At 36.1% G+C, this 17,953-nt stretch overlaps 1 protein-coding gene across 1 annotated transcript in view; it reads left to right on the top strand.

Moving 5' to 3' along the window:
- The window catches only part of UBR3 (ubiquitin protein ligase E3 component n-recognin 3), a 108,046-nt gene extending 90,524 nt beyond the window's left edge, over positions 1-17,522 (top strand). The window contains exons 33-40 of the mRNA XM_069020694.1: positions 1,643-1,743; positions 8,426-8,550; positions 11,139-11,246; positions 11,759-11,869; positions 12,674-12,850; positions 14,440-14,649; positions 16,185-16,324; positions 16,955-17,522. Of these exons, the coding sequence (XP_068876795.1) occupies positions 1,643-1,743; positions 8,426-8,550; positions 11,139-11,246; positions 11,759-11,869; positions 12,674-12,850; positions 14,440-14,649; positions 16,185-16,324; positions 16,955-17,072 (1,090 nt within the window). The 3' untranslated portion in view covers positions 17,073-17,522. The remainder of the gene's footprint in view (positions 1-1,642; positions 1,744-8,425; positions 8,551-11,138; positions 11,247-11,758; positions 11,870-12,673; positions 12,851-14,439; positions 14,650-16,184; positions 16,325-16,954) is intronic.
- Positions 17,523-17,953: the final 431 nt, after the last annotated feature.

Genomic DNA, 17,953 nt, shown 5'->3' with positions numbered 1-17,953 from the left:
AGTATCTTCATGACCTGTATAATTTTGAAAATGAAGCTTGGTAGTGTGATAACAATTATTGCTGCCTTTGTCTTCTTTAGAATTTAATATACTGATTTTTAGAATGTTTGGTTTTTGTTTAGGAGGCTCACATATATAAATACATGTATTTATATTTATTTATATATATATATTACAGTTCTTTCAAACAATAATTTTATTAGATGATTGATTATAGCAAAAGGGTTATAGATGGTGTTTATTCTGTAGCTGTCTGGGTTCATTAATTCAAAAGGACCAGTTAGACCATGTTTTCTCTCACTTCATTTTACAAGACCAATCTCCATGTGATCATAAGCGTTCTTATAATCCTCCTTTTGTATGACTGCTTCTGTGTGTTAAAATTCATGTCACAGATGACTTCTGGCAGTGCCTTCTGTAGAGAGATGCCTGAGTTTTCAGGAAATCAGTAGCTATGTAGTCTCCTTCCAAAAGCAAGATCATGTTTATGGGCCTCAGAGATGATAAACTGGTTGAATCCCCAAAGCTGTTAGAGGACGCTAAAGATCCTGTGCCTGCATTCACATCCCATCACGTGGGCAGCCTTTTCCTATACATGGTCTGCAAGGGCTCAGTTTGTTCCTTTGCAACACAGGTGTCCATTCATAGAGGACTCTGTTTTGCATGGGAGATTCAGGGTCAGTGACATCAGGACTTCACAGTGTGGCTCCTGCAGCACAGATCAGCAGCACCACCACTGCTTGCCAAGGGTAATAAGAACCCACACAGCTCTTTGCATCTGCATGTGTTGCAGAAAGGGAAGACTGACAGGGGAGGGTGTGTGTTGCATTTTAGCTCAGGCTCCAGCCTGAGATCTCCATCATGCTCCATATCAGTTAAAAGAGGGAAGAATGATTTTTCACCATTTGATTTTTTTGCTATTTGACTCAACTGTTGAGCCTGAAGAATACTGTTGGTTGGACTTTCGTTGAGTATTGCTACACAAAGCTAGAAACGACCTCTTATCTGCAAGCATTTTCTGCTTTTAAGTACAGGACTACAAGATGATATTATGTCAGTAAATCTGGAAGTTGAAAAGTTTGCTGTATCTTTGTGCTTGTTTGCTGTCCTTCTAGACATCCAGGGGGTTAATAAAGACTGCATGTAAGATTGCATAATCCCACTTGTCATGGCTGCTTGAGCCTTCATTTCTTTACATGAAGGAAAGCAGTAGCTTTTCTAAGGTCTCTGTTTTCCAATGGGAGCATTCCCTGTAACGTTAAATGTAATTTGAGGATTTGTTATTGTTACAGTGTGGATATATGTATATTTGTGAAATGCCTGCTTTGGAAACCAGTTCAGTCATTTGAATATTCCTTGACTCTCTACATAAATACAGTGAGTTAAGGCAGTTTTGAATGTATTAAAACACTTCAACAGAATCAGGTACCCAAATGGTAATTTCCTCATGAATTATTACATGAGTAACATTAAATATTTTAATTGAGATCAATTTTAAAATTGAGATCCATTAGCAAATTCTCAGGTAGTAGGCTTCTGTAAGCTTGATGTCAAATGTAATCCTATTTAAAATAAATACAAAACAAAATATGAGAATGAGTTTATATTATCAGAAGTGATTTTCTTTTGGTTTTATTTCCAGGCTGGTAAGTGAAGAACTGCCAGAAGTTCCTGTGCTTTACAGAGATGTCTCATCCCTTTTGCTTATCCAGATTTTAACCATGCCGCAGCCATTGCACAGAGGTATGTTACAAGAATAGGTATATTTAAGTGATTATGTAGATGAGGCTGCTTTCATGATGATTCACAGGATGGTAAATCATAGCTGATCTACTGTGTATTCTAAAATAATGTTTCTGCCTTATCTACAAAAGGTGGCATTGAACAGAAATTTTTGTTCTGAGTTGACAGGTTTATCTGTGTTCCCTGTCTTTTTACCTTATCAGTCAGCTATTCATTAAAGATACAAGAGCTGAGCAGAACTCTTTAAGTATTTCTACTGAAAGAGAAGTGTCCTTTGTTTGACCTTCATCTTTTGCTTAGAGGGACAGCTCAATACTGCAAGTTGAACTGAGTGCCTAAGGGTGAAAAATTTGAAAGATTGTAATTTAATTTGAATTTCAGAGTTTTAAGTTGCAGCAATCTTATGTAAGAGTTCATCTATGAAGATAATTATTGCTGTAATGCAGCAACTTCAATAGAGACAGCATGTAGTATAATTATGAATAAATATTAAAGAGATATTTAAAAATGAAATTTTTTGTTACTAAGATCAAAACTTTCTTAAAACCTAAATTTCTTTTTCTGTGTAAAAGAAACAGCTGAACCTGGTTCATCTTGCTAATACTTAATGTGTGTTCCAGAATAGGGGTTCAGACCCTCTGGTCTCTGGCTTGATTATTTATAAATGTACCTTTATTTGAAAACAAGGACAAACAAAGCAAGTATCATTTTACTATTTCACTGACAGTGAACAGAATCTCTCCCATGGGATCTGTGTGGCAGTTTTGATATCTGTTGAGTTTTGGTAGTTTTTGGAAAGGTAAATTAAAGAACTGCTCTGCTCTTGATGCATACACCTTAATAAAAACTGTTTTCCCTTAAGAGGTGTTCAGTCCTCACAACTGAATGTTCAGATTCAGCTGAAGTGACGCTCGGTGTATCCATTAACACTGTGGGTTTGTTTTTTCAATTCAATATAATTAAAATAATAGAATCACTTAGGTAAGAAAAGACTTTTAAGATCATCAAGACTAATTGTTAAGTACATGCTTATGGATTAAGTATATCCAAAAGATTATTAGAATAGGAAAATATTAAAAGAATAAAATATTTTTGCATAGGAAGGTTATTGTCAAAAATGTACTTTTTTTTTTTTTTAAACTACAGTTTAACATGAATTAACTCTGCTGGAAGGACTCAATCAAACCAGTATAAAATCAGTAAATAAAAGTTTAATGAGACTTAACATCTGCAATTCAGGGAAGGAAGTGTTGAAGCCAGAGTACAAACCAGTGGTGTCTTTGTAGTCAATATCCAAGCATTGAATACCACCATTTAAGAAAGTATATTTTATCCTAGAAAAGACAACATTCAATTAATAGTAAGGCATTCTGTGGAGAATTCTGTTAAATGCCTCATATCAGCAGCATGTTTTGTCTTTGCTCTTAGGTTTATTGTATGTTGCAGTTGAAAGGGAAATGGCAAGTGGCAGAAAGAAAATAAATGTAACCACTTCAAATCTGTGAAGCATTAAATGGGAAATAAATTGCCATTTATCTTCCTAATTTGTGTTTCACCAAAATGGTTAGGCAGAATGAAAAGAAAGTCTTTCATAATTCTTTGTTTGGAGGTGTAGAATGGTGTTCACAAAAATAAGTCATACCAAGTTTGTTTAGAACTTTTACAATGGGTGTGTAGGTCACAGAGTTAAATTCAATATTATTAATTCTTTGTAGAGGGCTGAGGTATAACTAAGGTAAAATGGCTTGTGAAGTGTCTCATGGTAAGCACAAGATCAGTGATAGGGGTGAACAAAATCTCTGACCCTACAGCTTCCTGAATTGTCTGTGCTGCTTTGCCATTGTCATGGGGTGCAGGAGCTGTGGACTTGGCTGCACAGTGGGATACACGCAGGAGGTTGATGCCTGTGTGTTGACAGATATTTCCAGTATATTCTTTTAACAGTAGACTTAAGTAAGTTGCATTGTGTCCTTCATCAAATATGACATCTTTTTTCAAGTTCGTACTTAAAATCCTTTTTGTTTACAACATGTTTTTTTTAAAAATGGAGTGCTCTGTAAGGAGGACTGAAAATCTCATCTCTTGCCCTTCAAATGGGAATGTATTAACTTCCCTATTAACTGTTAATTTCGAATTCAGACTGGGAATTGCATTAACTACCCTATTAACTGTTGGATGGGTGTTGGTATCTTTTTCAATCTGACATCGATTAAAGCAATAAAAATGTCATTACTGTTCAGCCTCTTCATTCAGAGGAGAAAATTGATCTGAACCTATCAGAAAGAAAGAAGACTGCTACAGAAAAAACCTTGTGGTGGAGGTCAGAGCATTTACAAGCATTAACCAATTTACAGAGAAGGGAATGAGGCTGATAAGTGTACCTCTGTGTAGTGTAGCAAGCAAAATAAACATTGCATTTAAGATACTAAAACCATTTGTGAAACTTTTCTTTTGAGTTTCAGACTAGGACAGAGCATTTATAGACTTCAAATGTTCAGCATTTTGTTTGAGATGTTTGAAACTGTACAGGGCTAAATACATAAAAATCCACATAGGAGGTTCTGGTTCAGTTCTGTGGCAGTTGTTGTGCAGAGGATGGAGTGTTCATGGTGTTGTGAACTGGGACTCCATACAAAACAAAGATTTTGCTTCCAGCTCCTTTCTTGCAGAAATAGCAAATGATGGTGTATGTACAGAAATTGAGAGTGGCTTGGTGGTTATCAAAACTAAAATCTGTCTTTGTAAATTGAATTCAGTACCCCCCCCCCATCCTTTCTGCAACACAGTTTTTGGATATTGGAGTAATTTAATTGAAATGGTCATTCTTCCTTGTTACCATCAATTGTAAAAAGTTTTATTTTCCCAACACCTGACTTGGGAACCTGGTGTACAGATTTCTACAAGTACAAAGTGTAGCTTTTAGTGATTGCAGTTTCTGCATTGCACTGCATGTGAAAAATAGCATACTGATACAGAGTATTTAAAAACCAGGGTCTGTGTGAGCAGGAGTGAGCCTGAGGCTAGGAGGTGCATAGAAGTGGTGGTCAGTTGGCCAGCAGTGGCCTGGCGCTGCGCGTGGTGCCGCATGCCAGGAGGGCTGAGCAGCGCTGGCCAGGAGGCTCTTGTTACACAGCCCGGTGCTGCTGTGACATGGTCTGCAGGGCTGCTGGGAGACAGCTGCCATTTAGGAGTGCTGGATGTGTTCCAACTTGAAAGCTCCTTTTGGGAGTTGAGACCATACTCTATGGACTCTGGGAAAGGGTTTCTTCTGTGGTGTGTAAAACCTAAATTCAGCGCCTTTTCCTGTAATACTGGTTAGACGCAGTTGCTGAAGAGTCTGACCTGGCTGTTCTGACAGATTCTTTTTCTATAAAGTTTTAATGACATGCAACAAAAGTACAGCAAGCAGCTTTCAGACGAACACTAACACTTCTCTTTAATGATTGGATAAGGATCTTGACTAAATATAGTATGGATGTAAACTGCTTGAATAGTATTCCGTTTCAATGTGGAAGTTCAAATATTTATTTGTATCCTGGAACTTTAATATACCTTTCATGGATTATCTGAAGTTCAGTGCTCTCTCTCCTGTTGTTCTGAAGTTGTTTTTTCAAAGAAGGGTTCAAGCTTTAGATCAAGAAGAATATTTTTCAAAGGTTATTTATACAAAGATCTCCTTCTAAATTTAGTAAAAAAGGCCCGATGTCCTTAATTTTGCATCTGGTTCTCTTTGTGGATTCCTTCTGTCACCATTGCATGCCAGGGTATACCATCTAATTCGATACTGAAATTAAAAGATGTGTATTGTTGGTAATATGCTCATTTATCTGCACATTTTTTGCACTAATGTTAAAATTAGAGTTCTAGAAGTGTTCCCTATTTAAATTTAATTTTTAAGGGTCTTCGTTGATGCGTATAATGGGATGAGATGCTTTGAAATTACTTGATTCCAAAAAGTTTTAAAAATAGGAACATAAGAGCATTTCTCAAAGTTACTCAAAAATAAGTACAGAAGTTCTGGATTAGCCAGTTTTGATTAGATTGGCCTAGCCATAGTAATAATACTTTCAGACTGTCAGACTATCAGATTAGGGACAGGAGTCCTTAAATGCATTTTAGTGCAGAACTTTGCTCAGTGGTTTACTTCTCATACGGCCATACTTGCAAGCTATAGAATTATTCAACTGAAAAGATGATGTAGCAAAAGCACAGCCTGCCCCAGGGGGGCAGCAGGAAAACAGCACAGAGCCCCCACATGCATGCTGTGGAAAGTCAAAGTTGCTCTTCCAGTAGACAAGAATGTAATAGCTCTAGCATTACAGATACCTACAGCTGTCAAATATTTGGCATTTTAAGAGATAACGTGGCAATGAAATGATAATTGATGCAGTGACTGATGTTTTCAGTATGTCTCCCATGGGATGTTTCTATGACTATAAAAAAGCCTTGGTGCTCATTACACAGCATGCTGACTCTGAGCTGCTCCTGAGATATTTTCCTAAGGGAAAAAAAAAAAAAAAGATAAAGTTTGTGCAGAATTCAGAACTTCTTAAGGGTGACCCAGATGTGGGAGTGTGCAGTTTTTGTCCAGTTCTGGACTCTCCAAAAATGTAATTCATAGTCATTTGTGAGTAACATACGTGTAAGTAAATACAAGAACATTCATTTAGTTGTAAAAACATAATATGGACTTACTTCTGGTGAATTGAACAATTAGTATTAAGGGGGGGAATTGGGACAAGGAGTAATTATATTTAGCAAAAACCAGATTTTTTAAAATGTGACAAAGACACCCAGTGTTGAGCACTGCAATTCCCTGAGCAGAACTACAAGATGGAGCAGGCTGTGGCAGGTTGGTGCCCCTTGCCCAGCAGTCTGCCTTTGCTGCTCTACATGCAGTGGATTTCCTTCCTGCTTTCACAGTGTGAAATTGATTTGCATTGCTTGTATCTGTTGTTGAGGGGTTAGAGCTCAGTACCTGAGTTCAGTTCTAGCTATGATTAGAGACTGTAACTCAGGCCAAAGAGGCAATTTTTACAGTTCTCTGAGTGTGTGTGGTTTCATCTTGTAGATTTCAGTCCCAGAAAATTTCCTGAAAGCTTGCCTGCTGTTATTCCTCAGGAGTAGGATTGCTAAGAAAATGGAGGTTTCAGCAGAGATAAAAAATATGGCCTCGAGATCTAGTGGGATCAGGTGAATTCTCCTCCTGGGAAGATGTGAGGAGGAAGTATGATTATAATGCTGCCTGCTCTAGAATGGGGGGCATGAGGTATAGGACCATTCGTTGTCATGTTTAACACAAGTTCCATGGGAAGATAATACAGAAAAGTATATTTTTAATTATGTAATAACAAATGATCTTTTAGATGCTTAAATTGTACTTATAGCTTACACTCACATTAGCTTATACCCAGTGACATTAACAGATTTCAAAATCCATGTCTGCATTGATTTGCAAACACTTGTTACATAAATAAACAATTGTTATTTCACAAATTTAATTATGTACTCATAATTAATGTGTGTGTTTTAAAATCCAGTAGTGGGTTTTGATAATAGATGGAGGAAGGGAAAAGCAAGGTATTTCATTTTCTTGACCTCCTCATTTTCACATACGAAGCTTGTTTAAATCCTTTGGGAAGAAAGAATGAATTTAACCCAGTTTTTGTGAGGTGCTTATGTGAAAAAAATTGTTTTGCTTGACTTCAAAGCCTGAGAGGACTTCTTAAACCCCTCATTTTTGTCTACATTTTTTTAGGTATATATTAGTTATGTTTATGCTTAAGGAGTGGTGTGAGTGATGATAGAAACTTCTTTGATCTGCCTAGATTTAAAAACAAACTAGATAATTTGGAACTGGAAATAGGACCTAAAGTAGAAAGATAAAAAAGGACTGTTTGAATATCTTCATTTCAGAGAATAATTATTTTTTCTGTTTCCATTTTAGGAAGTCTTCTTTTGCTTCTGTTGCTAGCTTCCCCAAAAAGATTTCAGAACCTTTCTCCTGCAGCCAAGCTGTAGGAAATAATAGTCCTTTAAATATTAAAAAAAAAAATTATAAAGATCTTTAAAAATATAGTAAATGCCAGTCTGCCTTGTGTCTTCCTTCTGTATGCATGTGAGGTCCAGTAAATAGGTAGTCACTCAAGAGTGTTTTGCAGCAATTCTTTTATGGCTGGATCCATATCTGGAAGTGAAGGGCTAGAAACTGAAGTATGCTAAATGTCCTTGTGGTGATTTTTTTTGGAATTTAATTCTTCCAGTATTTGTATCAATGTCACTTACCCCCGATTGGAGCCAGAAGAGGTAGGATATGCATTTGCTTACATCTACAGTAATCACTAGCTTAACTTGGTGTAACCTTTGGACAAAATACACTTTTGTATTATCACCAGGTCACTAGGATGAAGTCACTGCTAATCAGGATTAAGATGAACATAAGGAGCAGTGGAAAATTACTTGCCCTGTACTTGTTCTGTTCAATATGGCTTCCATATGTTCTGTTCACTTAGTCATTTCGGAAAGCCAGTAAATATAGTCATACATTGTTTTGAGGGGTTGTTCTTTTTGTACAGGACTGGCTTTTCATTTCAGAATCATCACTTCCGTAACTAGAGACTCTGTAATCATTATATTTGCTAAAAATACCAAGTGTTTAAAAATTACTTTCCTTGTTTTACAGAACACTTCACCTGCATTATAAAAGTGCTGTTCACTTTATTATATACTCAAGCCTTGGCAGCACTTTCTGTTAAATGCAGTGTTGAAGATAGGATGGCATGGAAAGAATCAGGAGCTCTCAAAAAGGTTGGTTAGTTTATTAAAACATTTATGAAATCATGCTTAAATATTTCTGGTAGGAATGTAGATACTTCTGTTTTGCATGTAATAATTTGCTTCTGCTTCACAGAAATCCAGTATTTTGTTTCTGTGTGTATAATTTCTGCATGGTTTGGTACATGATGAGACTTAAAAGTTTCACAATTAATAACTAGTTCCAAAACTGAGTTTCAAATTTGAGTCTGTATCTTTATGGTTTCAGTCTCTACTTTGTTGCAGTGATTTTAATCAGTAAATGCAGCTTTCCTTCCTGTGAAAATGAAGCCTTCCTAGATAAACCATGGGGATTGATCTGATGCATTTCTTTACAGGAAAAGCAGGCAACCTTGTTGGAGAAAAAACTCTCTTGACTTTTCCAACTTGCTTGTGCTATTTGTGGCTAACTATATAAATTTCTCTCACTATGTGGTCTAGAGTGTTCATGTGATGAAGGACAGAGAAGGAAATTTATCACTATTGTTTCCTTGCCTTTTGGTAGTATTTACAAGTAAAGTGACCATGCATCTTTCTGTTTCAGTTCAGCTGATTGAATGCCAGTTGCCACCAAAGACAAAGTTCCCTGCACTCGCACCAGCATTCATTTAATCCTTCAGTTAACTTTCTACTCCACAGATTGATTTTCCCAGAAGGTCAGAAGAATGCCAATGTCAGACCGAAGGAAAGGATAGAAGTGTTGGGACCAGGAGAAAAAAGGGCTCTTACCCCTAAACAACAGCTGGGCCTTAGATGTAAAATGAAATGCACACTGAGAAGCATGACCTGCGTTTTCACATGTAACTTAAATTTGTCATACTGGTCAATCAGAATTCCAGGGTCTTAAGGACATATTATCTGCTGGCCTGCTACTATGAGAATTTTTTTTTTTTTGCACTGGAATCACTGGACAGTACCGAATTTTGTTAGCTCCCTATCCACCCCTTCTTTCAATACATTGTAATTTTCTTAGAAATACAAAGGCATTTGCTTGAGGTTGTTGCTAGTGATAACTGTTTTTTCATCGTTTACTTAAGTGATTCTCAAGTGATACAGTATTTTTCACTTTAAAGCACTGAGGACTGGCCAGTTCCACTCTCCCAGCTCTTTGGCTGTCCTTCTCTTCTTGAGCCTGTCCCTTGTCCTCATGCATGTCATGAGGGAAGCTGCTTTTTAATTTAGAAATCCAAGTTCTTTCTTTAAAGTTTCTTTAAGCCACAGTGGTTAAAAACATATGGTTCACGTTGGCTTTTTCTTCTCTCCTGGTAAGATTGACATTTTAATCCTGGGATGACTACACAGATCACACCTCACTTAATTTTTGTCTGTGGATAATGCCAAATGAATCTATTTCAGTTTGGTATTCCAGACATTAAACATCGGCTGAAGACTTTGCTGTATATTTATGTCAAATGATCAAACAACATGAAGAGTTTAATTTCTCAGCAGGGTGAGGTGGATATTGTATTTTTGGAACCCCAATTCACTCTCATTATCTTTGCAAGGTGTGTTATGGTGTCATAGGAAGCACACTATAAATGCCTGTGGAGTAAACTTTCAGGAATAACATAGAAAGAAGATTTGTCTTAGCTGCTGATTTAAGTGTGTGTTGCCTTCTGGTTCTTTGACTATGAGCATAAACAGCAAGTGTGCTGTCCCAATATGAAAGGTGAAGACCCCATCTGAAATGGAGAATGAAAGTTGATGTCAAAATGCACTAAAGAAACCAACTGATGAATTACATACATCATTATGTACTGAAGTATTTGGTGTCTTTAAAGAATCACAGTAATGTTCCACTCTGTTGTTGTTTGTTGTGTTGATAATGTACTAACAGAACTCAAAATTCATACCCAGTCATGTTTTTCCTGGGCAGAATTTATTCTGACTTAGAAGAAAATATTTATGAGAATACTGCTTTCTACTTCTTAAGGCTTTCTATAAAATTGTTGCCTTTAAATGTAATTGCTATGGCAAAATAAAAGTGCCAAAACTAAGTGGCTATTTATTCTTTACACTAAATATATTTTCCATCTGTTCATTACAAACACAACTTTGTATTTTCTGATAGATTAATCTTCATTTCAAATACGTAGCAAGGGTTTTGTCATTCATCCTCGTTGGTACATTTTAGAAAATTACTTTTAAAAAAAACCAAAACGTGTATTAGAATTCAAATTCTGTCAAAACAAGATGTATCCATGAAGTGATTCTTTCTAGTTTTAAAGTAAGCATTTACATTCTCACAGAGAAAACATGTGAAATGCAAACATTATAAAAGTGTTGTCGTAAAACACTCAGTTCAGTGCATATGTAATTGAAGAAGCAATTTCCTGCCTGCCGTACAAGAAGGTGGGGTAGGGGACCCCACAGCAGCAATTCACATTTCACTCTTGAGCTAAATGCACTCCCTTTCTGTAAAATTATATATTTGGGGGTTTTTTTTAGCGTTGCGTATCTTTGTAGGTCAATATTCATGTGTTTATCAAAAGGAAATATATTTAATTGCTGTTGTTATAACAGAAACATTTTCTCCTTTTCATGACCAGTGCTTTTTGGATTTCTTTTCTTCTCATTTGCAGGATACATCCAGTGGAGAAAAATCTTGGGAAGTATTGCTGGGTCATGTGATTAGTGAACTGTCTAAGGGGAAGATATATGAAGAAGGAGAGACTGAAGAATTAGCAGTGGTATTGGCAAATTTCTGGAGAATTTATCCAGCATGTCCCCTTGAAGTTTTTTTGCCTCATTGTTATAATGATTTTTCTCTTATCGTGCTAAAGACTTGCAGTACAATTCTTTATTTTCTGGATCAAAGCATATCCCTTGGGGACAGTTTGCCTGTGCAAATCTTTCTTGCAATAATAGCAGATGTGGTCAGTGCTGTGTTGAGAAAGTTATTGACAAATACTTATTATAATTATGGGTTTTAACCATATATATGGGTTTTAATCATATGTGTGAAAGACCTTTCAGAAACTTGGAAAAGCGAATATTTAAGTAGAAAACCCATTTGCCAAGGGGGAAAGAAAACCTACAGAGGTATTTCAGATTATTTATGAAATGCTGGCCTTTGGAATGTATGTTTGATGCAATCATTTGTATAATATGCTTTAAAAAATACTTGGTTCATCTTGGAGTTTCCATACCTAGGGGATAACTTACCTGGGACAGAATTCAGTAATTGCTTCCTCCCATCTAGGTAAATCCAGATTCTGTAGAGTGCTATCTGCAGCAGTTCTGCCTGCCTTTCCTCAGGATCACAAGCCTTCTTCAACACCATCTTTTTGGAGGGGATTTGCCTAGTTGTCAGGTACAGAATGAGAAGGGCACACTCAAATGTTTCCACATAAAAGCTAGAGATCAAAACTTAGAACTTTAAGGTGTCTTTTTCATGGTATATATTTTGTATTCTAAGATGCTTTTTAAAATCATATTTTATAGCACTACAGTTTTAAAAAAATGGTATTCTTAAACTTCGGCAAATTCATGCTTATTTAGTTAGGTCATAGGTTCTTGTCTCGTAAAATACCAACATGCTTTTAAAACTTGTCCAGCATTTGCAGAGATGGTGTAATTCCACACAGAATGGAATTCAGTACTAATTTTCTTAGTGCCTCTTAATACTTCATTCTCAGAGACATTGCATCAGCAGACAATTATGTTTAAGTTCCATGACTAATTTAAGTAGAGTTTACTGCAAGTCAGCTCCCTCTTTTGCTTGCCTCAACATCATCTCCTTTGTAAAACAGCTATTATCTAGTTTCGGGTGCTAAACAGAAAAAAAATTATTGTGGAGTTTGGGGCTTTCTTGTTTTGTGTTTTTTGGATTTGTGGTTTTGTGGGGGGTTTGTGTTTTGTTTGTGGGGTTTGGTTTGAGGTTTTTAATTTGTTCGGTTGATGGTTCTGGGGGTTTTTTTCTGACTTTTTTTTTTGTTTCAAGAGTCCAGTTTGAAGTGATCTGGAAAAATTGAACCTTCCTGTGTCTCTAAGCATGACTATTAGCATCTTAGTACTAGAATAGTTTCTTTTTGAAGTAGGTATCTTTCTAATAAACTATTTAAAAATTAAGAGCCTAGGTATTAATCTAAACCTCTCTGATTCCATGCCTAAAAAGGAAGATGAAGAATTCAGTGTTCTTGCAAGCTGCCTGGGTCTGTTACCATCTTTTCAGTCAGCTCATCAGTTCACCAGTGCCTCTTGTCTTGACTGGCCCGTGCCAGCATTTGACATGATATCACAGTGGTGCTCAGAACTGGCTTCATTTGCAGATAGACATCCAGATCAAGTAAAGGTATGTAGCAAAATTATTTTTTCCAAAATAGTCATGATATGGAAGCAGCTATTTATTGCTTGATTCATTATGCACATATGCTGTTGTTTTGGATAAGGATCTGAGAATATAACTTGTAAGTGACAGAGAAATTGTAATGGGAAATATTAGTTAGTGGGTGTGGGTTGAATTGTCTAAAAACAGGAATAAGAAGACCTGTGTGGTTTTTATGATTGCTGGAGACAGCATGTAGAAACACTATCCTTAGATGATTCTAAGTGTGTCCATATCTTCTGCACCTGTAGCCAGTAAAGGGCGGGTAATAGAAACTTTAAGAAAATATGTATCAGAACTTTTCCTTGCCAGTTTTACATTACTGATACTTTTGAGCATCTTCAGTTGCAATACTGAAAAAGATGAAAAAGATAAAAGCTGTTTAATAGTTACTGATAAAAGACGATACATTTGCTCTGAAGGTTAAAGAAATAATACCAAGACCTGAGTTAGGGCAACTGAAATAATCAGTTGTGAAATGGAAATGTTTCAACATGAGTGCATTGTTTTTATGACAAAGCTGCATCTCAACAATTCAAGTCCCCCTCCCCTAAATCTGTGGTGTCAGGAGAAGGCCAGATGCATTCCTCACTGCAACATGATGTTCCTGTGAAAATTTGAATACTCAGATTAATCTCAAAATACAGTTGCTGCTTATCTGATAGACATTATAGATTGCAGTGAAACTGATAGCATTCTTCCCATGATTGGGAAGTAACCAGGTACAAATAGTTTCTTTTTCTTTCTTTCTTCACAATTTAGGTTTCAATGTCATGCACTCCTAAAAAAAATTTGAACCTTGCAAAGAAGATCCTATCTGACCACTATGCCCATCAATTATAAACACAGAAAAAAATTACTACATTGAAGGAAAACATATTGCTGTTTAAAAAACCCCCCCAACAACCGACCAGCCAAAAAAACTCCAACATAAAATTGGACAGTGTTTTTAAGAGCAGATGTGTAGAGTTAGGCTTTTCAAAGCAGTGTTTAAGGTCTTACCAAAAATTGTGAGTTCTGGTAACTTCTTAATGGCTTGTGTCCAATACAGTTTTGAAAAACAGGCAGATGTCTTCAAATATCATTTACAGAGCCTAACTTCAGAACTAGTTCTGTTTTTGAAAGTTTTGAGTCTAAATTTTAGGTGGGAGGCAGCTTTCATAGTTGATGCCAGGGAATTGCACACTGATATTGCAAGCAAACTTAGTGCAGGGAGTGAGAGTCTTTCCTGGAGATCACTCTTAATCCTCTTGTTTTAGCTGTGAAGGTTTCTGCACTTAAAATATGTCACATTTAGAAAACATCCTTGGGAAAAGGCTAATGCCCATTTTGTACCTGTTACAAAGGATGAAATATGACTGCAGTTGGGGGAGGATGATCAGCCAGGAGCAGGTGACTACTACGAGGTGACATTTGACTTCTAAATTTGTGAAATGCAAAAGAAATGAGAGATTTTTAAACTGCATGTTTCTTATAATTGGTATTCTCTTTTTTTAGAAAATACAAATGCTTAAACAAATGCACAGAACTGATATATATTCTTACCTTATTTGCAGGCTTTGCTTATCCAGGAGCCTAAGTGGGACTTGCCACGCCTCCTTCAGTTGCCTGAGAATTACAATACCATTTTTCAGTATTATCACAGAAAAACTTGTTCTGTTTGTACCAAGGTTCCTAAAGATCCTGCTGTTTGCTTAGTTTGTGGTACTTTTGTATGCTTGAAAGGACTATGCTGTAAACAACAGAGTTACTGTGAATGTGTACTGGTAAGAGAGAGTTAATTAAAATTCTGTAGTTGATTCTCACACTCATTAATAGTTGTTAACTCCATTGCTCAGTTTTGATGATTTTCTTTTCAAAAGGTGTTTATATAATCATAGAACAGTTTGGGTTGGAAGGTACCCTGAAGGGTCATCTAGTCTAACCCCCTGTGATAAACTTTAGTGCATATTTCTGAGGGATAGACCTAGACTGGATTCTGAGGACAATTTACTTGCATAGCAACCTATTTCACCTTTTCGTAAAAGTCTTACAAAGCCACTGTGTGTAATGTTGACACGTGGTTTTGATTAATAGCCAGTTGAAATTTGTCTACTTGTTCTGGTTGTTTGTATATTATTTTAATTTTCCTCTGTTTCATTTCCTCACTTTCCGAGTACATAGAGTATCAGTGTGTAGTGAGTTGAGTACTTTCTGATACCCGATTACCTAGGGGATCTGCGTACTAGAGATCTACATACTATAACTACATAAGTGCTGTTTAAGATCTTGGACTTTTTCAGCAGCAAACTTTTCTAGTCAGTATATATATAAGTTTTTTCAGGAGCCTGAGTTGGACAACATCTATTAATGTTTTTCAGACTATGATAAAGGTTTGCTTTGATAGGTGTTCTCTTCACTTCCATTGAACAGTTAGGGGAAGACTGGAACTATATGGATTTCACAAAACTGTGAGAGGAATTTGCTAGAGAGATATTTACAAATGGGTCATAAAATTTCAGAGAGATTTTGGACCGTCTTGAAATTGTTTGAACTCACCTTTCTCTTCCATAATACTAATGTGGTGGAAGAAAAAGGGGTGGGCAAAATTTACAGTAGAGGTGTCAAGCTTCATGAAAACAATGTTATAAAAAAAGGAATTAACAATCTATGTAATTAATTTTTGTTGTAGTTTATGGGATTATAGCTTCTAATTGTACTCAAACCATATAGGAAGAGTACATTTTTTAATTGCTAAAATGACTGGATGAATATAGATAGTGCTATTCATAGAGAAGAATGACATACTGAACAAAGCAAGAATTACTAAAAAAAATATTTTTACTAGATTTGTAGAGCCGTAGACTAGATGTGTGAGCATGGATAGAGAAAGCAAATGTTTAACAATACAGACTATTGTAAAAGAGGTAATACTAAATTTTTCTGAATATTTTCTCCTTTTCTTGCCATCTATGGAAAATATTTGGTAATCCTATATGATTTGCTGTACAGCAACAAATTCAAAATAGTGTACAGAATATTTTTGCTTATTTTTTGTTACTCAGTTTTTACATAACAAATATCCTCCCTTTCTGAGTAGGGAAACACAGGTGTTGTTTTGGCAGCACAAGACACTGAATTCTAGTTTGGATTGAGAATTTTGGGCCAGGCTGTTATTTGGCAAACTGTTTCTTAGTAAATAATGTGTGCATGTTATTTGAAGCAAAACAAAGTACTATTTTTAAAATTTCTTCTGTTACAAAGTTGACAGACATTAACAGAATCTTTGCACTCTTGCCTTTATACACCCATAACATTACAGCATTCTCAAAACTGTGGAGCTGGGACAGGAATATTCCTTTTGATTAACGCATCTGTAATCATCATCATACGAGGCCATCGTTTCTGCCTTTGGGGTTCTGTTTATCTCGATGCACACGGTGAAGAAGACAGAGATCTTAGGTAATGTTTTCATTACAAGTGTGTTGCATAGTTGGTGCCTCTGTGTAGATCAACTTTGTCTTCTGACATGCAATAACAGATAATAATAGATCTCTACCTTTCTTGTGTGGAAAAATGGAAAATCTCCATTTATTGCAACTTGGACTGACTTTTATTCTATTGGGTTTTTGAGAGTTTTTTGGCCCAAAGGTGGTGTAATCATGATCATTGAGTTTCACCAGGCGCCCAGCTAACAGATTCCTATGTTGCCATTCCCAAGACAGTTAATTCTGAGTATTGTTTTAGGAAACACTTATCTCCCAGTGCTGTTGTTTGGCCTTTAATTGAACAATGCAGTTGGATTCAAGTGTAGGGAAGGAGCATAACTTCCAAGCTACACATTACTGAGAAAAAAAGTGATGGTTTCTGGATTCTGCTATCCGGTGTAAGGAAGGGAAGTCCCAGCAATTACCCTACCAGAAGCAAAACTGAAAGCCCGTCACCAACAAAAAATGCAATAAAAATGCATGTTTACCCTGCAAAAAAAGTTGTATGAGTATCATGTATTGATTGTATAATGAAGCATCTTTCCATTTATTTGGCATTTTAACCATTTATTTTCTTCTTCTTCTCTTTTTTTTCCCTCCACAGGCGTGGTAAACCCCTATACATATGCAAGGAAAGATACAAAGTGCTTGAACAGCAGTGGGTGTCTCATACTTTTGATCATATCAATAAAAGATGGGGGCCACATTACAATGGCTTGTAAATCATCATCATCTGCACACCATATAACTGCTGTTACCATGAATGAATGCATCTTGACTGACAATAGCTTTAACTGAATGGGAGTTTAGCTCTTTGGCTCGGGCTGGAATTGGGTATGGGCATAAAAGGGAAATGGAACTTTGTCAACATGTGAAATCTGTGCAAAATGATCTGTTGTTGCTACTAAAGAATGATACAATAATTGAAATTAAATCCTCAAAATGGTGTGAGCAATCTTATTGCACTCAGTAGTCTATTTTTGTTGTGTTTTTAAAGCCCATTATTGTTAAGAAGCACAAATTTTACTTGGAGTTGTTTACAGGCTCCAGGGGTAGGTGTCTGGTTTTTATTTTTCTTTGCATGGAGTTGAGTTTTTAGCAACTTTTGCTGAAACGGTGTATATGTCTAGTACATCTATGAAGTATGTTGGATAAAATTTCTTTGCCTTTTTTGTGTTGGCTTGAGGTTTTTACTTGATAGGCATTTGTAATTAGGTCTGTAAAACGACTGTGAGACTGCATGGTAATAATTGGTCTGGAAGTTGAATTTTAAAGAGTATTTCACTTATAGAGGTCTATTGAAATATTTCAGGCATTACTGAAAACTTACATGTTCTCAGGAACTTCATTTTTTTTCTCCATAAGTAAGTGAAATAGCTGTAAATTAGGTATCTTACTGCTCTTCATGTAATCCAGAACACACATTCTGTCTTCAATTTTTTTCCAGGAAGGAGCTTTTCCTTTTTTCATATCAATTGAATAAATTGTTAGTGATAACATACAGAAATTGCTGTATATAGAGAATTTGTATGGTGCCCAACATAGCAGATCCCAGTTACAAGCATAACAACCACAAGCCTGCGTATCATTCCAAACCAGATGT

This window comes from Aphelocoma coerulescens, chromosome 7 (assembly GCF_041296385.1).
Source record: "Aphelocoma coerulescens isolate FSJ_1873_10779 chromosome 7, UR_Acoe_1.0, whole genome shotgun sequence".
NCBI lineage: Eukaryota > Metazoa > Chordata > Aves > Passeriformes > Corvidae > Aphelocoma > Aphelocoma coerulescens.
This window is presented reverse-complemented; position numbering and strand designations above follow the sequence as displayed.